The sequence below is a fragment of the Pseudomyrmex gracilis genome, unplaced genomic scaffold (genome assembly GCF_002006095.1).
Source record: "Pseudomyrmex gracilis isolate BER0280 unplaced genomic scaffold, ASM200609v1 scaffold_25, whole genome shotgun sequence".
Classification (NCBI taxonomy): Eukaryota; Metazoa; Arthropoda; class Insecta; order Hymenoptera; family Formicidae; genus Pseudomyrmex; species Pseudomyrmex gracilis.
The window spans coordinates 194012-219215 of NW_018020609.1; the positions used below are offsets into that span (position 1 = coordinate 194012).

At 37.1% G+C, this 25204-nt stretch overlaps 1 protein-coding gene across 8 annotated transcripts in view; it reads left to right on the forward strand.

Annotated features, from left to right (window-relative positions):
• Positions 1 to 25204, forward strand: part of LOC109852167 (peripheral plasma membrane protein CASK) — a 197828-nt gene that overhangs the window by 18617 nt on the left and 154007 nt on the right. For 6 of the 8 annotated variants that reach the window (XM_020423066.1, XM_020423062.1, XM_020423060.1 and 3 more), the window contains exons 2-10: positions 1885 to 1997; positions 5013 to 5118; positions 6259 to 6336; positions 8493 to 8668; positions 13489 to 13560; positions 20842 to 21017; positions 21285 to 21407; positions 22506 to 22695; positions 23835 to 23956. In XM_020423066.1, coding sequence (XP_020278655.1) covers positions 1885 to 1997; positions 5013 to 5118; positions 6259 to 6336; positions 8493 to 8668; positions 13489 to 13560; positions 20842 to 21017; positions 21285 to 21407; positions 22506 to 22695; positions 23835 to 23956 — 1156 coding nt within the window. The remainder of the gene's footprint in view (positions 1 to 1884; positions 1998 to 5012; positions 5119 to 6258; positions 6337 to 8492; positions 8669 to 13488; positions 13561 to 20841; positions 21018 to 21284; positions 21408 to 22505; positions 22696 to 23834; positions 23957 to 25204) is intronic. The other 2 variants (XM_020423061.1, XM_020423067.1) reach the window with 2 other exon arrangements.

Sequence of the window (25204 nt, forward strand, 5' to 3'; positions counted from 1 at the left end):
TCTGACCAATCTCGGAAGTAAGTATCGTGCCGAGCTTAAGAGCCAGCGTTGGCTCGATCTAATCATTAAGCATATTCGCCCAGTACTGGCTACTACTGTCGTACCAATATCGAGCCTCGTTTGCCGATATTGACCCAATATTGGCCCGTTCGTCAATTCCTACAAGGGTTGTTATGCATATTACGATCACGGTTTATTTTGTTGTCGCAAAATAAGATACATAAAATTAAGATAAAAAAGTGTTTAGACACGCGCGTACGATAATACATTAACGTACGATGATCGAAGTCGAAAATTAATTTCCGCGATGTATGTTTGAACGTGTCAAAAGTATATATATTTTACTGTCGTTATTTTCAATATCGTTGTATTAATTAAAAATATATCTGTTTTATATTTCAATTAACTGGTGCAAAAACTTGTGGTTTTTTTTTTTTTTTTTACATCAACAAAGGACACAGAGAGTGAAAAAAAGTCGACAATAAATTAAATTTACACGCACGTTACTGTGAGCAGAGAAAAGTATAATTTGTGGTTTGGTGCGAGAGTTCATTCTACACACATTTCAAATGTAATTTCCTTGTGTACTTATTGCAGTTTAATATTCTGTCGCACGTAACACATATATATATATATAGTCACATCGTACAAACCACAAGGATGCTTACGTGAACCGCTGCACGCACATTCTCTCCGTTGCGGGTTTTCATGAATTCCATGAATGTACGCGTGGTTATCATTCGATAGATAACCCGAGACCGGTATCGAGTTCGATTCTTAAGTATAGTATCTGTGCGCGATGCGCGTGACCTATTCGCGCACTTAATTAACCTGTTTAGATGGTTAAAAGTCGTCCTTGATATCGTGTAATTTTGATACGCGATATTGATAAGCCTTGATCCGTTGCTGCAGATCTGCGATTCAGAGAAACAATCGAGCAGAAAGATGCGCTAAACAGTTTTTTCTTCTGTGGTTTTAAACTGTATTCTTATTTTACTACTACTGTTCCACATATTTCACTCGTTATTTCAATATTTCAAGATTTTATTCAATATTTCTATTTGTTTTTTTTTTTAAAGAAAAAGAAATAATTTTAAGTCCAGAAAAAATAAAAGCTAAACTTTTATCTATTATGGGTGTAATAAAATAAATTTTCGTGCACTCGAAATTCTCTTTTGTGCTTCTTCGTTTCTTCTTCGTTGTTTCTTTGTTTCATCGTTTTCTTAGCGAACTATAACCTATATTGACATTTCTTCTTTTTTTTTTTTTTAAGTTTTCTTACACTTAATATAAAAACCTTCGTAAAAATTATACATATAGGTACATGTGTAAGAATATAAAGGTGGTACGTACATGCGTAAGAAAAACTATGGAGTTATAGTGCACACGCGACATTTAAAAATGGCGTTAGGTCACCGGAAGAACGTGACCTTGGCCTATAAAGTGTCAAAGAGATCTGAAGAAATTTAATACTTTACCTCTGTTCTCTCAAAATTGTACATCTACGTAAAGTTTCAATAATTCGATCGCGAATAAACCAAAATTTTAACATTGTATTGAAATTTCGTATAAAATTTCTTATTTTCTTTTTCATTACCGAATCGTAAGGGTGTGTGCTCCGAAAATGCGGGATAAATCACAGAATGGACTATTTTTGACAGCAAACCCGAAGAGACGATGCGAAATATTTTTCCAAAATTAAAATCAGATCGATTGTTCTGTTAATATTCACGTCAGTATTAATAGCGCGCGATATCTGATTATCGATTGATGAGACGTGTTCTATTCATGATTTGCGGATTATCTTGACGTAATTCGTGCTCGAGCGACTCCCCTCGAGCGAACGTAATTATTATTGTTGACGTCTCGCCCGCATTGTTGCAGGGGACCATTCAGCGTCGTTCGGAAGTGCATTCACCGTCAGACGGGGCAGACTTTCGCCGTAAAAATCGTCGATGTGGCGAAGTTCACATCGAGTCCCGGGCTCAGCACGGCGGGTAAGTACACATACATATATAGCAAATGGCGCATGGAAGTCGTTTCTGACGAAGAAAACCGAGAACCGGAATTGTGTTTCTCTGATTTCGATAAACTTCGAACATGTCACAAACGTGAGAAGCTTTATAACATGACGTACGGTGTATTTTTACAAGTGAGAGTATCGCTTTAAATATTGAATTTGAACAAAAGCAGGTGTTACTTCTGATGTTACTTCGCAAAAACATTTATTTATTTTTATATATTTTTTATATATTATAATTCGAATAATATATAAGATATTGTTATGAGGGGGATGTTCTTCAGTATATATTTCGATAGATTATTTTTTTTTGTAATTTTAAGAAATTATTATATAACGCTTTGGTATTTTATGTTTTGTTCTTGAAAAAAACCACATAAGAAAAGAAGTTTTATTTTAAATTTTATTTTAAGTGTTTTCTAATTATTTTTATATATCTATTTAATCATTTCGGTAATATATTTTGGTAAAATGTTTTTTTTTTTTTAATTTCAAGGAGCTATTTTAATTCCTCGTTGCCTAAAACGAGCAACGTGTGAAAAAAAAAAGAAGATTTATTTTAAGATTTTTTTTTGTAACACACACACGTACGCGCGCGTTCTTTGAAGTAAGAGAGAAATAGTTTTCCACCGTTTTCTTGTAATACTCTCCATTAATTTCCCAATGTCCGTGAAACAAGCCCTATACGCTTCCCATATCCGCCTACCTGACAACGTGCGTTTTCCCCTCTACGTTGTACAATTGACTGAACGCACAGAGAGGGTGGTTCAAGTCGTGAACTGGCGCGAGAACCATTGTTCAATTGAATGGAAAGGCGGACCATTGTCGCCACGCGCATTTTTCGGAGGTTTAACCCCCCGACGAACTGGCCGACAGATCCAGACAATATACGAGAAGCATTGTTTCAAGTCCGTTTTTCTCTCTAATAAAGCGCGTTTGCTCTGGAAATGGGGGATAATATTTAATTTCCGTCGAGGTTAGCGCGCGGAAAAGTGGCGAGCGTTCGCAACTACTTCGTACCAGAGATTTATTAACAGACAAACAGCCGGGAGAGAAGATCAGCAGTAGAGAAGATCGAGTTTGAAACGACAACACTTTCTCTCTGTTCGGTTCGCGGAAAGATTTCTTGCGAGACTGATAAATGACAATGTGGAAAAAATAACTCGGATAGAAAAAGAAAAGAAAGAATTTTATATCAGAAGCATATTCTACATGTGCTATTAAAAAAAAGAAGAACACAACACAAATGTTCAACTAAGTATAGGGAGTCTTTGACACATCACGTGTTACCTCACATGAAAATGTTGTGGATTATATGGGAACGAGTGGTGGTTTGTCTGTTTTTCGTTCTTCCGTTTGTGAAACATTGCTGATATACACAAGACGAGATATTTGTTTCACCGGAGGACAATTTTGTAGAATATTGCGAGGACGTCTTTTTCATTTCTTTTCTAGCACTTTTAATACACACGTATTACAGGTGCTCTTTCTTCTATCGCGTACGTTGGTGCTTTTTAATTTCACGCAGTTTTTAACGGCAAAAATAACGTAAAAAACATAAATGTTTTTTAAACGAAAAAGTTAAATAAATTATCCAACAGTTGTGAATCGAGAACGAAACTTTTTGCTTTTTAATCGCGCGTAAAATTTACATCAACAAGGTTTTAATACATATAGCGCGCGATTGTAACGATTTAATCATCAACTTCCAAAATAATGGGATAATAATTTTATGATAAAAGTTTGAGGGGAAAGTTTTTATTACAAACTAAATTACTCAATGAAATTATCGATGAAAAAAACGCGGGTATAAACACACACGCACACACACACACACATTTTCTCTCTCTTTCTCTGAATCATTTATGTACTTTCATCAAGAAAGTGTATTCGACAACTAATTACCAATTAATTTAATCACAAGAATGTTAATTAAGTAAAAAAAAAAGAAATTACTATTTTCAATTTTAAAATTTATAAAATTATATAAGAGCGCTGGTTATGAAAAATTTCTCGTTACACGTTATCGGAAAAGCTATCGTGTGGACTACACGGCAAAAGTTATGTGCCTTTGGCTAAAACTGGGGTGCAATTAGTTTCTTCCACCCTTCTGCGATATGTTTCTGATTTCGTGCGGCTAAAAAATACGAGCGCTTTCGTTACAACCGACTTTTGTATCTGCCCGAAACTGCAGATTTCACTGCAGTTCGATGCAGATACGGCATCTAAATTGAGTTCGGTAAAACGATTGGGGAAACAAAGTTTTTATATTCAATTTGAATCACATAGTGGTTTCAAAATTTTGCATCAAAATATAGGTTTTAAAATCGTGTCTTTTATATCTATAGAAAAATTATCTATATAAAAATATCTTTATATATATAAAAATTATCTATATATAAAAATATCTGTTAAAATATTAACTTATTCTGATTTTTTTTTGTCAATATTTGCTTTTGGTTTTGGGGTTTAATTATAAAATCGTGTAAATTTATGCGCCCGTGTAGCGTTGCAACATTAATTCTCTGTTAAATATTACATTGAATAATATTATATAATATTGACATTTGAAATATTAGTTGCACACGTGTCTCACATTTCTTCCGCTCGTACATTATATTCATCTCTTCTCTTTTATTTCATATTATTTGCTTTTTCAACAATATTGTATCGCGGCGTTGTATCCAATTTTGAATTGTGTCTAATTTTAAATTACATTTTCTGTTAATTACAAATTTACAGGTGACACTTTAATGAATTTTTAAGTCTTACAATTTTTACATACATTTTAATAAATTTTAATAACGAAATTCATTTTAACAAGGCGCGAAACTATAAAACTATATGTGTATTTAAATATACGTAAAATATAGAAAAATGAAAAATACGATTTTGTTATTCAGCGGTAATATCTGATCGCGTCTTGCATTACTGCGATTTTTATCGTAAGAAAACCATCTGGTGCGTAAAATTTGCATTTCGCATGTTTTAGATTTGAAACGAGAGGCTACAATATGCCATATGTTAAAACATCCGCACATCGTGGAACTGCTGGAGACTTACAGTTCCGAGGGCATGTTGTACATGGTATTCGAATAGTGAGTATATATATATATATAAAACTATCGAACTCGTATTTTATCTTTTTTTTCTGCAAGTGTATTTTATGTTCCTACATTTTTTTCAAATAAGAATAATCTAGAACAAACATATGCGCGTATGCGAACACTCGTCTTTGTCCGGTTTATTGAAACTCAAATAGCGCGATTTTGAAAACTTTTAGAGATTAAGAGCGGGAAAAAATGTACAGCTTATTATATTTATAGACTTTTAATCGTGAACTTTAAGCCGGTCCTGTTTTAGAAGCGGAAAACTTTTGAAACGAAGGGCGTCAGTCGTGTCCTTTATATGCCAACAAGTCTCTGTTCTCTCTCGTCTCTGCGTAATTATTAGCAGCTTATCAGACTAATGGAACGTTACACACACGCGTTACAGGCGATAGTAGATACTACGTCATGGGACGCATCGGATTTTTTTTTTTTTTTGTCGAATTTGTCGAAAATTGAAAGAATCGAACAAACATACGTGATTTTCCTTAACGGCTCAATCTTTTCTCGAAAAAGCACGTTTTCCATTTAATTGTTTGCCATATCTATTATAACGTCCGACTATACGGTTTGCTATAATTGGATACACACATCCGAGGCGATCTTGAAATAATCCACGCTATCGGATAAGATAGCCACGGTTTTTAATAGATTCTCGGTGCTCAAGGCGCTTTTTAACGAGACTATTTAAATAATGTGACACACATACGCGCGCGCACACACACACACACATAGCGTCGCGCACTTCTTTACTTCCTTTAGCTCAATGAGATGAGTTTTTGTCGAACAAAAAAACATCTTTTAACCAGTGACGTTATTTTTCATTGATTTTGCCGTTATACACGCGCGATTAGTATTTCGATCGATAACTTTATTAGAAAACTGATTATTATGCGTTTCAAAACGTTTCTGTATACACACACACATGTAAAATTGCGACACGCACGAATTATCATAAATAATAATGTCTCGAGAGTGCAATTGATTATCGAAAGATTATCGATAAATCTTGCCTGATCGATAAATTTATTAACAAACAGAAACGTGTGTACACAATTTATTCAAGCGTATTCATCGACGTCCTATCGGGTGTGTTCTGCGTTTTAATATTTTGTTTTCTCTTTTTTTCAGTATGGACGGCTCTGATTTGTGCTTCGAGGTCGTCAGACGAGCAACTGCCGGATTCGTGTACAGCGAGGCGGTTGCGAGGTAAAGAAAATTCATTATATCTATCATCACGTTCACTTCGCGAACACAGCGCAGACATACATACAGTGCATCCATTTGAACATTTATCTCTCTCGAAGCTAAGAACAGAAACGTTTTACGTCGTTTTACAAACGTAGCGCGACTCGGCATCACGCCGAGTAAAATTATATCGCGACAGTCTCGGAGTATAATTCCGTTCCCGAACGGTGCAAGATTTTCCGCGGCGCGTTCTCCCAAGTAATAACAATCGCATTTCATTTACTACACAATAACGTGCTTTTTTTATTATTCTTCTAATAATAATTATCGCAAGCATTCTTTTTTAATAATGTTTTTTTTTTTTTTTAATTGCGCTTTAATTATAATTCTGTCTCTCGCGTTATCTTCGGGTTTTTAAATAATTTCACGGAAACGTAAAATTAAACAGAAGAGAATTGTGTTCGATTTTTTTCTCTCGGCATTATTGTGTCATTCTTGTGATAAAACGAAATATTGCACGGAGCGAAATACTTTATTTCGCACGCGTTTCTTCGAACAAAACCAATTTTAATTTCCTTGTATTAATTCCGTTTAAGGCGTCGTGCGTAAATCGAGGCGCGAGAAATTTGATAAATTAATTGCTTTCTCCAAGTCATTTCCCGAGAGCTCGCTGAAACGCGATTAATGTCTGTACGTTACACCTCGATATAATGCAAACAGATTCTCGCTCGAAAGAGAAAGAGAGAGAGAGAGAGAGAGAGTCTCTCCAGAGCGTAATAAATCCCTGTCTCGATAAATCCGTGACTGCGAGCGATCCATTAGATTCTGCTGTACTCGTTTATGTCACGCTTGAACTAGTCACACAGCAGTAGTCCTCACCTCAAAAGGATCCTATTAAAACTCGTTACAATCTTATATCTTTGACGACGGGGAGAAGCGGATATGTACGAGTTAATGCTCGGATATCGGAGCAAAATATCTGTAGAAAACGTTAGCGCATTGAAAACTACTTGATTTATATATGTTCAAATAAAGAAACACTCGCATTCCTTCAAGCGGAGATGATACGTAAATTCTCCTTCGATTTTTATTTTATCTCGAAAAAAATATATATATGTGTGTGTATATATATACGTTTTCCTGTTTTATGTTATTCCCCAACGTCAAAGATATTTCATCGTTAATATCATATGTCAAACGCACAGACATCATATTCGCCACACGTACTACGCAGTACAATTCTCTTGCTTGAAGGATTATCTCTCTCCCAAGTACTTTGATTGATACCGTAAAAAGGACAACGAATGCATAGCAAAGCCCTTCTTTTCCGCATTATCACAAAAAAATACATGAAAATGTCAAGAGTCACTTGGGGAAGGATTTTGTATCGCGTTGTATATAGTTGCGCGCATATGAGTGTTGTACTTCAACGTGTATTCGTTGTGGAACAAAAGCAAAATGTCAAAGATCATACTAATTAACTAAAACGCAACGGCCGCCTTCGCTCGACGTGCGATCCCATACACGCAACAATTTCGCGAAACTGAAAAATATATTAAAACATTTAACATATGACATTTTTTTTTTTTAAATTGCTGTTTTTATTTTGTTTTAATAAATCACTCTTTTAGATTTTTGAGTTTAAATTTACACACAAGCGTTGACATCTTCTAACTTTATCTCGGACGAAACCGCTGGAATTTTAGAGATGTAATAAAACTTATTTGTTTACGTAACAATGTTGAGACGCGCTTTTTTAATTAAAAAGTATATTAAAACATAATATATATGTCAAAAGGTTTATTTTTTTTTATTTTTAATAATAAATTGCTCGTTTTTAAATTTCGGAAATGTAATTCACACTTTCGCTTCGTTCGTTGTCGATTATGTATCTTCCGACTTTGTCTCACGGATGTGAAACCACCGCCGGGGAATATTTAAGGACTTTGTGGGTGGTAAAATCATTACATGACGTAACGAGGCGTGCCTTAATCGTTCTATTTAAATTCTCGGAAAGCGCCTCGCTCTTTATGCGCCGCGAAATATCCGCGTTTTGTATATATCTGTCTTTCGCTATTGTTCTCGACACGAGGACGTGCTCTTCCACCTCCCGGTGACATGCGGGGGCACAAGCGGCCCCGTTCTGGTACCTAAGAAAACTGCACTTTCTTTTACAGTCACTACATGCGACAGATCCTCGAAGCGCTGCGTTACTGCCACGAGAACGACATTATTCATCGTGACCTGAAGCCGCAGTGCGCCCTCCTGGCTGGCAAGGAAAATTCCGCCCCGGTGAAGCTGCGCGGCTTCAGCGTCGCCGTGCAACTCCCGACCTCGCAGTCTAATGGCGTTGGTACGTTCATATCTCTTTCTAATTCATTTACGTTTTTTTCACCCTTCCCACGCGATATATTTTACGTGGCATTTTGTCTAGAGATTCACGTGGAAAGCCGCGCGACGTCAGCTCCGCGACCCTGTTATTAATGATTCCCCTTATCCGGGGCTCGTTCTGTGTGACGTACACACAATTATTATTGTTCGTTTAAACTCCAAAAAAACAGTGGCGTATGAAAAACCAGTTGTTGTTAAAATTGATGCACTTTGAAAATTTAATCAATTTAGGAGAAAAAGTTAAGATTCCGACAAGAGAATAATCGCAAGCGAAAGTTTCATTTTGGGAAAATTGGTTTTTACTTGTCCCACTTTATTCTCACTTTTTTCTTGCGCGCATTAGCTGTCACGGTCGCTGTAATCAAAAAAAAAAAAAAAAGAAAAATTATCAGTTGCTTGCAAAAAGTTTCTCGCATTTCCATGCAAATATCGCGCCTAGTTTTTTTCAAATCAGACAGATTTGTATAATTTTGTGCGAATGTTTAAGAAGTGTTTGAATATAATTTTCCAACGCGCGCTTGAAGAAAAGTTTTTCTTATCTCTCTTATCATAAGACGGAATATATAGTACACTTTTTTTTTGTTCTTCTTGTTAAACTAAATTTTCTAAATCGCGATCACGGGGGGATAGCATTTTCGAAATGAAATCTCGCAAAATCTTCTTTATTACTTCGCACCGAATGAGATGTATCGATAAATCCGGGAAACACAAATCGAACCGAAGCGCGAAACCGTCGAAGCGTAAAAAAAGCGGATTTATTCAAAAAGCTATGCAAATTGTCCGACCGCCCCGTATTGCCTCCCTCTCTCCTTCCCTTCTATCTTTTCGTGACATAGTTCGCAAGAGCTGACAGAGCGTGCTGCTTTTAGCGCGACGGCATTGAGAATACTAAATTTTTCATAATATTTTTAAGTGGAGTCGGCGCTATACGAAATAGGGCACGCGCGAAATTATTACACACGGGTGGGGAGAAATATACGAATATTCGCCGGGAAACGTGCGTTCTTTGCATGATTGCGAATCGAGACAAAATGTGCTCTCATCAGAATTTCGCCGGAACGGCTCTTACTCTTTGGAGTATAAGTGAATTTATTAATTCTCAAAGTTCCTCTCGGTGAGATTTTTAGGAAATTCTTTCGATGAGAATACATTTTTTTGTTTTTTCAGTGCAGCGATCTTTCGAAACCCACGTCATTTTTGCTCTCCTTTAGAAACGCGAAATATCTCGAGAAGAGTTTATAAATAACTCAAGTGAAGATAAATATTTCACACGTGAGTTATGTGATACTTTCCAGAAATGAAGGAAGATTTTATGAAAAATTTTTACACCAGCGCCGACGCCACTACTTGTGTTTTAGCAAAATTCTACGCTAATATGTATAAACTGTTTCCGCGATAATTATTATATTGCGCTTAATGTCTGTAAATCACTTGAGAGGCACTATTCAATGCTTTATTGTCACAGCCATTTTGCCCCGGTAAATCAACTTGCGTATACAATCTATAATTTACTTCTGCGAAGCGTTAATTTTCCGGTTTGATTGTGATCCGAACAAACCAAATTTTGCGCACTAAATTAATTTCATCAACTATAAACATAAGATTTATGTTTATATTTATTCTTCGCAAATTCACAGGTCACATTCACATGTGTCAATCATACGCAATTTTAGTAACTTTATCGTTAACTTCTTCAGTAATAGTTTTTTTTTATCGTACGTTTTTGGAGAGAATTGTTTATTTTTATTTTTGTTATTGCGCAAACGCTGGAAAAATTCAGATAGAGGATCATCATGCATTCATATTTATACGCGGAGAGGTTCGCGATAATTTAAATATTTGGAAGAGAGAAAGAGAGAGGAGAAAAGAAAAGAAGAGAGTGTTAAGCGGATGCATTTATTTACAAAAAAGTTAAATTTTTTTTACAAACATGATTGAACAAATATTTTTATAAATATAGCATATGTACATATATATTGCATATGTGCATATATATGTATATATGTGTGCACGTGTGCATATATGTACGTACGTACGTACGTTTAATCTTTTTTTTTTTTTTGTGACTCGACGTAGTAAACTTTTGCACTTATTTTTAGAAGATTAATGGACTATAAAAAAGATACCGAGCTTCAAATCTGATACTGCAACACGGTCGTCGATATGCTTTGAACAAAAGATATATTGACACGTCACACTTGTCTCGTTGCGACGTTAAGATGTAATTTTTTTTTTTAACTTCAGTATTCTTCCTCGTGAAAACTTATAATAGTAGGGAAGTGGCCAATTCGAGGCGATAACCAGATCAATCGTGTCAATAAGAATAAAATAAAAGAAGTTTACTGACACGAAGATCTGATTATCGCCTCGAATTGGCCACTTCTCTATTATTATAATTTTTTTTTGTCAGCACGTCACACGTGTGTTAAATTCGTTCCCTGACCTTTCTCTTAACGTTTGTGACTTTATTTATTCGCACACATGTGTGTCCGGAGAAGTTTAATTTTACTTCGTTCGGGGCAACATTGTTGTCTTCTCTCGTTGTGAGCCGAATTTGTCGTGACAAGAGCGAATATCGTTTAGCCTCGCGCGCGTCCTCCTTTTCGCGCGATGACACTAAAGTAAGAGAGCTTTTAAAATATTCAGCGACAAGCTGCGACTGTGAGCCTGTCCTCCTGGAGAAGTAGAATTATTGCCGAGGATATATACGCGGATCGTATGGTAGAAAGATGATCAAAGTTCTCGGGAGTGTATAAATTAAACCGCTTGTCTTCTTACGGAAAGATTTTTTTTTCCTAGATATTGTGATATACAGCGTCATTTTTTTTTTTTTTTTTATCGTAACACGACCGCGATAATTCCAACTGATGAAACTGAACTGTAATATCCATCAGATGATGGTGTAAAAAAAAAAAAAAAAAAAACAAAAAAAAAACTATTGAAAGCGCATTGAATATTGCCTCCTCAGAATTTGTTAGTCAAATTTTTGTCTTTTTTTGTTCGAGTTTTTTTCTTTGATACGGATACGATGTGTTTTCTGACTCTCATCAAGCGCCACTTCAAAGACACTCGGTATTTTTGTATCGTATCGCTCTCTCTCTTCTGTCTCTCTCTCTCTCTCTCTTTCTCTTTCTCTCTCTTTCTCTCTGTTGAATGCCTTATACTCTGTGATTATATTGGCTGGCTTGGTCGATGATTGGCAAATCACATTCAAAAAATCTCTCGGTGTTCGATGTGCAGAATGCAACGGCTTCTATCGGGTTTCTTCTCTTCACGATCATCGTGATATATTATACTCTCTTTCTCTCTCTCTCTCTTTCTCTCTTTTCAGCCTCAATATCGGTTGGTGTTTTGTGCATTTTTTTTTTTTTTTTTTTCTACTTACGATCTTTCGCTGCTTCGATATCGCATGGTTTCACAATATATAAGTAGATGCTCTTGATGTTAGCGACACTTGCATAGTTGCCGTTTTTTTCGTATAAATTATTATACATACGTTTATATATGTATTGACGTTATCGCTACACATAATGTTTCTTGGGACTGATTTCGTATACTTCCCGTTGCGTGATCGGCGCAATTATTACCTTGCCGCGTGCGTTTCGAAGCAATTTGTTCTGCTCAGTCGGATACATTTATTTCGCCATGCGATATTAAAGAAGCGTCACGCGAGATAAATTGTTTTCCACCATCTCGCAATTATATTATACGTATCATTTGTATCAATATCGGTTAACGACCGTGTTACTTAATATCAGAGCGACAACGTCAGCATCCGCAACGTTGCCGTTGAGAGCTGTTGATCGAACGCACGTTTATCGGTCGATTATCCAAGTAACTTGTGTTGTTGATCAATTGTGTGTTTCTAAATAATTAATCGCGCTATTAGAGTACGCGTCTGACGGGTAAAACATCGGAAAAACGTTTTAGTTTGCGCACAACGTGAATTCCGTTTGTCGGAACAACATTCTCTCACATTTGAAAGGAATCTTCGTGTAACACCGATGAGATTTGCGGTAAAGACACACCCCGTACACGGCGATGCTCACGAAACATAACACTTTCACGGTAACGAGACGACAGGATCAAGTGTTTCCGCTCGATCGATAGTGAGAATTTCAACGGCGATAAGAACTTGAAGAGAGTTTAGGGGTTTAATTGCCCTCACGTTGTAAGAGACGTTACGCTTTTATACGCCGTAAAAGTCAGATATTAATCTCCTCCAATTCCGCGAGCGAGGGCTATTCGCCTCTTCTGCTCGTCTCGGTGTTCGAGGAAACTAATTTGGCATTCTGAGAGCGGACTTGACGGCGGACTCTCGCCCTAAATATAGACCAGACATCGAACTGGAAAACCCGTCGTCGTTCGTTGCGAACGCTCCAACTTTTTGTGCACGCGATTTCTTCGCGCGCGCGCGAAACGAGTCGGTTTTCGCTGCCGGAATTAACTTCAGAAACGAAATAGACGTTTCCGACAGAGATTTTTTTTTTTTTTTTTGTAAAAAAAAACGCGCGTTAAATGCTCTTTCACCCGGATTTTTATCACACGGCTGATATATGTGTATACACATCTCTCCTGACGCGCGCGCGTCTCATTTTTAAACGAGAAAAGTTGCTTCACAAAAACGCGAAATGTTTATCATTTGCGCTTTTCTTCCTTCGAATCGTTTTTTTCTCGCGAATCACGCATTTACACACACGGCGACTATTTGCGCGCGGAAACCGCGCGTCGATTCTGATTACACGCATCTGATAACTTGAAATTTGGTTTGGATGAATACAGCATGTTACACGACCGAGTATCGGCAGTGTCTGAGCCCAAAGGGGCAGCTCTACTTGAAGGCCGACAACGAGGGTAAGCCTGATCTAACCTTTAATCATTACTCTTCCGCAGGAGCCTTGTCTCATCTCACGCTCATATATATATATATATATATACATATATGTATATATATATATATAATCTATATATTTACACGTATACACACATTTCCAATTTTTATAACAACCACCACGTCCACACGTTTCCAATTTGTTATAAACCACCACGTCCACACATGTGTATAATCATATTTTATTAACGTTATTCCTCGTGTAAATCCTCTGTCTTTCTCTCTCTTTTTTCTCTTTCGTCATTTACACCACGATACTCTAGAAGCTGCCACTTGCTTGCCTGCTTGCTTTACGCGCGTTCGTATGTTTACTTACTGGCTAAATCATTAAATACGTACGAGAGAAGCTGACTAATGTATTATCTCTGAGATCGAAGCGTCCCGCATCTCCATGGAGATGTGGGACCGGGCTTGGAAATTTATCGGAAGATGTCACCCTCGAGTCGTGTATAACGCTTATCGTCACGCTGGAATATTAATTGCAAAATTATACAATCGCTTCGCTGATAATTTAATCGCGAAATTTTAACTGCAATTTTTGTTTGTCAATTGTCACTCGCGCGTGGACGCAAACGATTTCTGATTATAATTGTTGTTATTCTTCTATTCGGAAATTTATTTATCGCGTGCGCGTTTTATCGCGTATATACGTTCCGATTGTAAGCAATTAAATTCGTTGTTAAAAATGTTCTTTCGGGAAGATAGCCGGAAGGGTGTTTTTGAGAGAGAAAATTTGTTCTTCGCGTTTTATTGCAAAGTTTATTACGTAAACGAACACGAATTAAAGCAAGCCAATCCGACAGACTTCGCACAGACTTTTATATACTTAACATAGTTAGGTGCAGAGATTTTTTTCTCTATATATTTGTCACGAAATACAAGTAAACTCACTCAGAGACAAGCGCGCGGAGATATATATATATATATGTATACAATCTCGATACAATCTCAACATTTTACATACCGATAGACGCACACACACACGTATGAACCATCACCAAAGAGAAACCAGTGTCAAAAGTCAATCAGCGGAGCGATGAGATCCTCGACTTTGATCTCGCGCGAGAGAGAGTAGAGTTCTGGTTTCTTTGACAAAAACGAAGCCAACCCACAAAACGAACACAGCCACAGGTTCTGTCTCCCACTACGGATAACGACGTTGAACGATTAAAAAATGAAAAAAAATAACCAAATAACCAAAAAAAACCAAAATAACCAAAGTAACCTTTGTCGTCCGTGCGAGGAAGAGACCGAGCGGAGTTTCGCGCGCACGGCGCTCGAAATATCCATCGCGCGCGCGCGCGCGTATGCACCGATAACAAGCGCTTCTCTTTTTTTCTCTCTGTTGTTCTTTCCGATAGGCCTGATCTCTCCGAGCTGCAATTTCCCTTTCGAGGACCTGACCGACGCCGAGGATTCGCTAGTGAGCGACACGGAGGACAATATCGGTATCGACATTGCCTGTCAACACGCATCTACATTTTTAACAGCTGATAATAATATAATGCCGCAATCGGGGGGAGGTAGAATTAAAAAATTATATATCGCTTCTCTCCGTTAAAAGGGGAAAAAGAGTTACTTTTCAGTAGTTAAACCTTTTACGCGTCCTTGAGTCGAGTGCCCGGTTCCTTATATAACATCGCCGCGATCGTAATTTACCATTGAGAGCCTGCTGTTTCCAGTCGGTATCAAGGCCAGGGCACATACAGGGTGTTTCCCCGTGCAATTTCTTTCCTTTGCGTATTTTTTAACAGACATTGAAAGAAACATCCATTCAATTAAGAACTTTGATCAAAAATTCATTATAACGTGTACATAAAGTATAAAGTCTCTTTTTTATTTCACTCGAAGAAATTGCTCTCTCGTGACAATTTGAAAGACCGGAATTGCTTTTCTCTCGCGCGATTATTGAGTCACTGTGAGAAAAAATGTGTGTGGTTTTTTTTTTTTTGGAAGAATTTTACCGAAGAGATCCTCTTACCTTAGACCAAGAGAATTTTCTCTGAAGATTAGTGTCTCTTTCCGAGGGTAAGAGGATTTTCTCGATGAAATCCTTAAGAGGGGAATAAATTTTTTTTCACTGACCGGAAAAATGAGATGACTCGCTGTTTTTTTTTTTTTTTTTTTTTCTAACAGAAAAACGATCACAAAGATGCGAGGAGTTTCACGCCTCGCTTGTAATCGTCTTAATTGTTTTCCGCGTTTAACACCCTGTATTTAACACGGTGAAGATTTCGGTTTTGACGAAACAGTATTATTATCCCATCCGGGAAACGATCCCGGAGTTCATTTTCGTGGGCGAAGGACCGCCCACGCGGAATGCTACGCATTCCGTAATCATCGTGCGATCGATGGGTCTCGGGTTACTCTCTCATTTGTGGCGCAGAGTCGACGTTCTACCCCCCTCTGTGTGGCACAAGTTATGTTAGTTTGAGAACGTGTGGTGTCTATACAGACACTCGACCCACGTTGCGATAGAACGTACTCCTGTGATATCGTTGTGCAGGTCGCGTAGTATATAAAATATATGTGTGTATGTATATATATATATATACGTGTATATATATATATAATACATATATATATATATATATATATGTATGTACACACACATATATATTCGTTGTGTGCCGCTGTGTCGAGAGGAAGCGAGCGACTCCTTCCTCTTGTCTCTGTTTCCACGCCCTCCCCGTCGCGTGTCTGATTTTGTAACGCGCGAATGACGCAAGTTCTGCTTCTTCTCATCATTGTAGGATTGGGATGAGTTTTTGACGGGATTGAAGGGTTCGTTACGTTATTCGTGTCTTCTTGTCTTACTTCGTCGGTGACAATACAAAAAAAAAAAAAAAAAAAAAAAAAAATTAATATCCAGATATTTTTATACAGCCTTTTCGGAGTTTTTTGGTTTCAATGAAATAAACATTACTAATAGTTCGCGAAAAAAAACATGTTTTGTAATTTTTTTTTGTTTCAAATTCGCTCCGAGATTAAATCGAAAATTGATATTTGTGTTGTTTCTCTCGTCGTGATCGATGCGCAAGGATCCTCATCGGAGCAACGATTGTTTTGTAAACGTGTTAGATATATATAAACTAAACAGAAACATGTGTTATTATTTGCTACGGCTAGCAAGCCGGACAATAATAGATTTTGTTTTCTGACTAGTGCATTCGCGACATGATCTGTTTGAATTGAATCGAATGCATTGTTGTATCATAAAATAAGATATATTTTAGATAACAATTTAACAAACTAGACGACAACCATTGTACAAATAAAGTATTTATTTTTATGCTAAAACAAAACAATTTCTAACGTTTCTACAGAATTGTATTGGATTGTTTGTTATCTCTCTTATCTTCGACGTAATTTCTTCTCGGCGGCAATCGCATTTTTAATTTAGGCGTAATAAACCCTTCAATCGGTTCTACTATTGTTTTTTTTTCTTTGAGTCTTTGGTTACGCGAAACCAATTGTCCACGTTATTTGGGACTGCTGTGTCGTCATTGTTCGTAGCGGTAGACTAGCCTGTGTGTTTCTGTGTGTGTCTGTCTATTTGTATGCCGCTTTGTGTTTGTCTTTCATCATTTATTGATGACAAATTGAAAATAGACGCCACGTCAGAGAAAGACTACTATATCTCGTCGAGAATATTTGTGAAAATATATTTGCAGCGAGAAAGACAAACGCGATAAACGTACACGAAGCTGTTATCAAATCGCGAAAGTGTATCGCGCGGTGATATCGAATAATAAAAAAAAAAAATATTTCATCTTTGTTTATTGAGAAAATAACGATAATAATAATACACAAAAAAGTGATTTTTGTGTGTGTGTTTGTTAAAGCTTTATTTATAAATGAGTCATTTTTACAACAGTCAATATTTGCGTCTAACAAGAGTCGTGAAATTTATTGTCAAGAAATAAGTCGGTATATAACTGCGTGTTTTTGTTGTTTCGTAATTTGCAAATATCTAGTAACCTTCTTAGAACAGCGTCTCGTTTTTATGAAACTCGATAATCCGGACCGACAGGTGTGCAATATTACGGCTGTATTTATGATGATGTATCGCGTGTCCACGAAACGCGATATTCTCTCCCACTCTGCAAAGTCGCGCAAGAATTTAATTCCCCTCGTTTCTCTTTTAATTAAAAAAGGAGAGAAGAAGGACACAACGCGCTCGGTTGATATGTACTGATGTTTGTTCGATGATATTCAATCGGAGTGACATCTCATCGCAAACTTCTGATGTTTATACAAGCTGATTCACGAGTGAAAATGGGAAATATCGGGAAATGTATATAGAATGTGTATAGAGAGCTTGCTGCTATTTTGAGGTAAAATTTTTGTCGCAATTGTTTCTCGCGTTGATTTTCATTTTGTTTTAAATATTTTTTTTTTTTTTTTTTCACATAAACATTTAAATTTAAAACGTAATTCCGCAAGTAGAAAGTAGTACAGATTATATTTGTGTTAAAAAAACACAAAAGCAAATTAAATCGAGAACGGAAAGTTTTTGTTATTTATTACATGATACGTATCACTCAAACTTGCGCGTAATTCGCTCAAGCTTTCGCAATTGAAATTTATGAAAGAGTGATCAATATTGCGACGATTTTAAATAATACGTCAAAGTATCGTGTAAAAATATCTCATAAATATTTACTTTGGATTAAACTAGTTTTATGAATTGAATATTTATTCTGTCTTACGCACAGTTTATTTTATTATTATTATTATTATTATTATTAAAACATGAGATATCGTTAAATTTGTTCCGATAAAAACTAAGTATGAATTTGTGGCAACGGTGTGTTACAAAAGTCTATTCTCTCTTCAACTTCTCGTACAACAAATTTGTACGAGAATCGTCGTAACTGGAACAGACAATAAAATCTCACCGTGAGGTAAATCGACATTGTATATCGTTGTTGATGAAAACTTGGATTTTGCGACAATATGATTGTCGAGAGTCCATATTTCTCATTAACAATACTTAACGCGGTCAATGATTTTACCTCGAGCGACACATTCCGCATTTCCGAATAATAAATTTTGAATATGAAGAGAGTTTCGCGTACGTACAATATATATATACATGTTTTGTGTATATCGCGCGTTTTATTTGATACTAAACTTTCCCGGTATGTGTCAGAAATTTTCCGGATCGCTCGTGCATCATCCCGCAGCAACTATAAAATACACTTTGGTGTGTAAAGCGCATGTCGAGTTATTAACTCGCCGCTTCGTTTGCACACAATTAATTAGTTTCTTTGAATAGCGAGTAAATTTATATGGATTCTGATGGAGCGACCGACGAGCGGCAACCGCCAAATCGAGCGACTGAATTTGAAGTATTTTTCTTGATAATATAGGTTTTTGCATTACACGTTCTCTCCCAGTTTAGCGCGCGTGAGTTTTTGTTATTAAAATTTTAACGTTATATTGACGCGTCGTCATTAAACTTCAATATATTTCAATAGAAAAACAATAACTTGCATGCTCGATGTGAAAACCCGCATGAATAATTCCCGTTTTCTGATGTATGCGTAGTATACGTTGGCACCTGTTTTATGTGTGGCACACCTCGTTTTTCAATAATACATTTATTCTCCCTTCATTTTTATTGTCTTTGAAATATTAAGAACTTTGGTTTTTTGTCCGAAATAAATGCACACCCATCAGAGATTTTCTTCGCACCAGCACCATTTTAACTTTTCGTTCTAAAGTTCTAAATTCAAAGGATATATACGCAATGTGGTGTTTATTTATGATTTCTTTTTGTTTTTCTTTTACATAAGTGAAAATACAAAATATGCACTTTGTTTGAAAAAAAATCTATTACATATATATGATGTACAAAATATGTGTGTTAAATTTTCAAGAGTATTGTGTACACGTTTTTTTTATGAAATACGTGTAGAAAGGACGCAGACGCGAAGATGTGAGATAAGAACATTGTTTTGGTCCCTATATATAATACAATAGAGTTTGCCCATTGGGTGTAGAATATTTCATGTACCATTCGATCTTCTTTCACGAGCGGAGAGAACACGATGAAATACACACAGCTACGTTAAGAGTCCATTCAATAGATAGAACGGCACACGTAGGAGCAGAGATTGTATGTAGAACATATAATTTATATAGCAGAAAAAAAAAATATATATATATATATACGTAACAAATCCTTGAAATGAAGACAAAATACGTTTTATATTTTTATCTTTTTTTTTTTTTTCAGAAAGGATAACTATATAATTTTATTTTACATTAGCACACAATCTCTCGCAGTTCGTGTGTACATAAATACGTAAACTCACATACACACACACACACACGATAACGTAACGTCAATTTTGTTCTAGCGTTGACAACATATACATATGTATATACACAACACGATGTACTTGCGCGATGTACTCGCAGTTACGTCGCGTCTTTGCTTTTTTTTTTTTTTTTTATTTTTTACAGCCTCAATCATCTCTCTTCCCATGTACACACTTTTCAACGTTCAGTGACCCACATTCCCTCCCGTGCCGCTTTCTCTGTGTCATTTACCGATTTTCTTAATAAATATAGGTTGTTGAAAGCAAGCAAGTTTTAGAGCACGCTCGTTATCGTCCGTGAATTGTTGGACGATATTTTTTGCGCTCACGTATCGTGACGAAGAGAATCGGTGCTATACTTTTGCGACAAGTGTATATATTTGTTCTTTTTTTTTTTTTTTTTCTACGAGGAATGTGCAGTAGCATTTTGCGTTTGTCACGTTCGTATCTTGCCACTTAATTAAACCTGATATACGTCCAGTCGATCCGATTCGCGTTTCTGATAACGCGAAGACAAATTGAAGAAAAAAAAAAAAAAAAAAAAAAACGCAGCTCGAATTTTCTCTCTTGTCATCGAGACGAGATCGATTCTTTTTTTTTTTTTTTTGCACGGGAGAAAACGCCTCTTGTTGCGCCGATTATCGATTTTGTGTATGTGCGCGTTGTAAACCGGCGAAATAGAGGGAAAATCAACCGCAGATGCGTTCTCCATTCGGTAGACAAATTCGCGCGGTCGGTACTTGTCGCGAATGCACTGTTTCCGTTTTGCATAACGATCGACTGCGAAGTTTCCATCGAGCAATCATTCACGCCTCGCTTCCATTTCGCTGATTTCGCATTTAGAGACGCCGTTTTAGCCCGCCCCCTCTTCTTCCTTCCTACTCCTTTTCGCTCACGACGATCTTGATCGCGCAGGTCGTGTCGGATGTCCGCACTTCATGGCGCCGGAAGTGATCCAACGGCGACAATACGGAAAACCCGGTGACGTCTGGTCGGCCGGAGTTCTGCTCCATGTCCTGTTAACCGGCACACTTCCGTTCGTCGGATCACGAGACAGACTGCGGGAAGCGATCTGCCGAGGGCGGGTGCAGGTAAAACGCAACTTTATTAACTTCGATTAACAGCGTTTTGGCACACGCTGTCGCAATCTGGAGAACGAGCGATTGCGCGAACATGACACACGCTTCGCTGTAATATCGCTTTTTCACCGCCACGTTACTCGGACGTGCCGCCGAGTCGCGCTTTTACAATGTAGTTCGGTCGGCGCAGCTGTGAAATTCTCTCTCTCTCTCTCTCTCTCTCTCTCTCTCTCTCTCTCTCTCTCTGTCCGAGTAATTCCGATTTAATTAAATTTGCAGATGGAGACGCCACTCTGGGATCCCATCAGCGAGCCGGCGAAAGATCTCATACAGAGGATGCTCACCACTGACGTGAATCACAGGATCACCATTCAAGAGGTTCTCAACCACAAGTGGCTTAGAGTAAGTAAAACGGAGCGCTTTCGTTGAATCCGCGTGGTTGGTTTTTTCCTTATCTGCATAAGACGGGAACAAAGATCGGCGGGGGAGGGTGAGGGGGACACGTAGCACGAGGAAGAGAAAATTCTCTTGTGTATTTTTTCATCTATCCGCATGATAATTCGCACGGGCGTCGGTGACGACAAGAGAGAAAGAGAGAAGAGATGTCACACACCGCACTCCTGTAGGGATAATCGATGCGGCGGTTTCCGTTTGATCGCGGGTCGTGACAGAGAGCGCACACACATCGGGTTTTATATTTTATAATTACGGCCTATTATATATATATATACACGTGGCCTCGTTCCCCGTTTACTTTCTGTGCGTCCGATGAATGTGCGTTGCGCACGCGCACGCCGTATGGTGTTGAGGGGATACACCACCTATGTGGTGCAACAGTTAGCCAGTGACCTAAGGTAGCGAGACACCACACATTCGCGGGTAGTGTTACCCCCATCGCTTCTTAGCTGCAACACACACGTGCAACTAGGGCTATCGATCGCTATATAGCATAGGAGCCGCGGAGCGCACACACCACGGGTTAATGAAAATAACTGTAGAGTGGAAAGTACTAGCTGGCTCGCGCGTTTGCTTAGAGCTTTTTTACGCGGCTTGCACCGTTCGTCGAACCCCCGTAGACTTCGTGGAAGCGAAGTATAATCGAGCTTTTCTTCTCTCTCCCGCGTTTATACGGCGCTCTAACACGCTTCGATTAAGCTGAGAAAAATAATGAAACTGGTATATTCGCGCTCGGCTGATGATACTTGGAGTTTTTTTTTTTTTATTTTTTTAATTTTTTTTTATTGTTTATGCATTTAAGGGATTACAGTTGTTTTCTCAATGTAATCTCACTTGCGTTGTTGAACGTTAGAAAATTTTGCGAATGACAATTGCATGCGGCGGCTTTTTTTTTTGGCGCAGTTGCGGACAGGGTAGAAATCTCTCAATTGATTGTGGGAAATTGAATGAATGAAGCGCGCGCGCGCGCGCGTGTTTCTCTCGTTACGGAGTGAATTACTTCGTTGCACATTTGATAGCGAATGAACGGATCTCACCTTGCAGGATCGTGATAAGGGTGCGGCACGTATACATTTAGGCGACACTATAGAAGAGCTTAAGAAATTCAATGCAAGACGAAAATTGAAGGACGCTGTAAAAGCAGCCGTCTCCTCGTCTAAATGGCACATCCCGTATTCAGAATCTAATGGCGACAATTTCTCCGACGTCGGCGACGACGAGGTGACAATTACAGGTGCGTCGAACTAGACAAGCGATCTCGAAATTTAATCAGTCGACATACGCTATATACTTACATGTTACACGTACGAGTTACGCAATGTATTGCTTCAAGAGCATATACATTACACAATATATATATATATATATATATATATATATATCTCGTTAAAAGTGATACTTTAATAGGAAATTTTCCTATTAAAGTTTTCGTTACCTACAAACTACTTGCGAAATTTTAAGACGATTAATTATAAAGTAACGATAATATTGATCTGGAGCAGTGTTCGTTCGCGTTGTTCTGAGCCACACTGTTCCAGAAACAAGAAAACGTGTAATGTAAAGCGTCTGTGATTCCCGTGCACACGTTAAATTGTCTTTTCTTATACATAAATACTATTCTAGTTAGCACCATTGTTATCGTAGTAGTAAGGTGTTAGGGGAGTTAGAACACGAGTCTCACAAAGCACCTCGAATAGAAATTAAAACAGAATATAGCTGTTAACTAGTTAATTTTGCCAAACCAGGTAATATTAGATGAAAATTGCCAAATTTAGTAACCGATTGTTCTCGACCAGTAATACCAGCCAGTTTTTGCTAGTTTAAAAATATGAAAAATATGAAAAATATTGAAATATATAGCTAATTTAATTTAATTACACATATAGTTACAACTCGATATGTTCTCTATTAATTTACACTTTCAACAAATATTTTACACCCAGCATATTGGTCTCATTATTTCTCTCATAATTGAATAATAGGGAACCGATTTATATAATTTGTACTTTTGCTGTTTTTTAACAAGCGGAATATTGCGTTTTGTTAAATAAATCAGCTGTTATATATCGATTAGTTTGCACTGATCAGATTCTAGTTACTTTGTGACAATAACCAGAACTATTTGGAGTTTTCACTAGACAAACACCAGTTGTTGTTTTTTGATCTAGTCAATGTAGCTGCTTTCTGATTAATTTTTAGTCAACTTCGTCTAAACGGATTTTTCTATCCATTTATTTTTTTGCGTGACAGATATTGTACAATAATTCTAAACTAGTAAATACTGGCAAGTTTTTCTCAAACAATTTTTTTTTTTTTATTCGAGAACGTTAATAAAATAATTCTATAAACTTAATGTTTTATGCTGTATTGCAGGGGCTGTAGCCGAAATTTTAGATTCTCTGGATGATATTGAGATTCTCGAGGAAAGTGACAGATTGTTGCGGGCAGAAGTTCTCAACGCCGTTGACGACCATCGGCTTCGAGCTATTTTAGAGGTATTTTTTGTCTGGTTACGTAAAACAAAACTATACCAACAAGCAAAACAAGTAAAAAAAACGAAACAAAGAAAGTTCAAGATTTAGTATTCAAACTTTTCGCAAATTTAATTACTCGTCAGAGAGAAAATATCGTTATTTAATAAATTTGTTTTTTATGACTCTATTTTATTTTTAATCAATAATATATTATATAATACGTAATATATTATTATACTTTAACTAAATATGTTTATTTATGTGAAATTTGATCATTTTATATTTTATTTTTGTTCAACTCTTATTTTAATTTACGAATTTCTGTAATTGCGATCACGCTTGAAAAAACGATGCTACGTTTTCGAATATTAAAGTTGTTACAAAAATCGTTTGGCAACTTTTCCTGACTTTTATGCAAAATTGCTATGTCGATAAAAAAAAGCAGAGATAAAACTTGTAATATAGTCTCTTAATAATATGTTTTTTGCAAGAAAAAGAGGACAAAGAAAACAAAAGTAAAGAGAGATTAGAGAAAAGAAGTTTTTCTTAATTCGATCGTAAACTTAGAAAAAAACTTACCGTCACGATGCATCATTTTGTTGCGTCGAAAAATCTTCCACTGACGCTTGCGAACAGCACATTACTTTTAGAGTCACACGTTGCTTTGAATGTCTTTTTACAAATTTCCGGCGTTATATGCTTTCAACGACTTTCTTACTCTCTCGTTTCTTTTCTTCTTTTGTTTTCAACTAAGAATTGCAATGGATTAACGGAGCATTAGAAAAGATTATCTCTAAGGAACTCGTGACATGTGGTTTGTGTTACAATTCTACTATCTTTACATTTACTTGGCACAAAAAAATACACATAAAATAAAACGCATAAAGGAGAAGATTAAAAAAATCTGCTCACCTCGCAGTAAATTGCGAATTCACGAGATTTCTTGCGAGTTTTAAATTATCAATGTTACAATGTTGTTTATCTTTATCGCTCGACGAGTGTCCTTCCATCGACTGCAAGTACAACAAACAGAAAATCTTGCTTTCGTGGCAAAATAAACGCTCAGGGTAAAACAGACTGTACAAAGTCGCTCTCTTATCGAGGGTGGCAAATGACGATCGCGCCACGCCACGCGCTCGGGGAATCTCGGAGTTACCCTCCGTTTTCAACCCCTCCGTTTTCAACCCCTCTCGCATCGACGGTCGAAAAGCTCTCTCCTCTTTCGCGCGCCCGTCGATTCCCGCGCTGTTGTCGGCGCGAAGCTTGAGT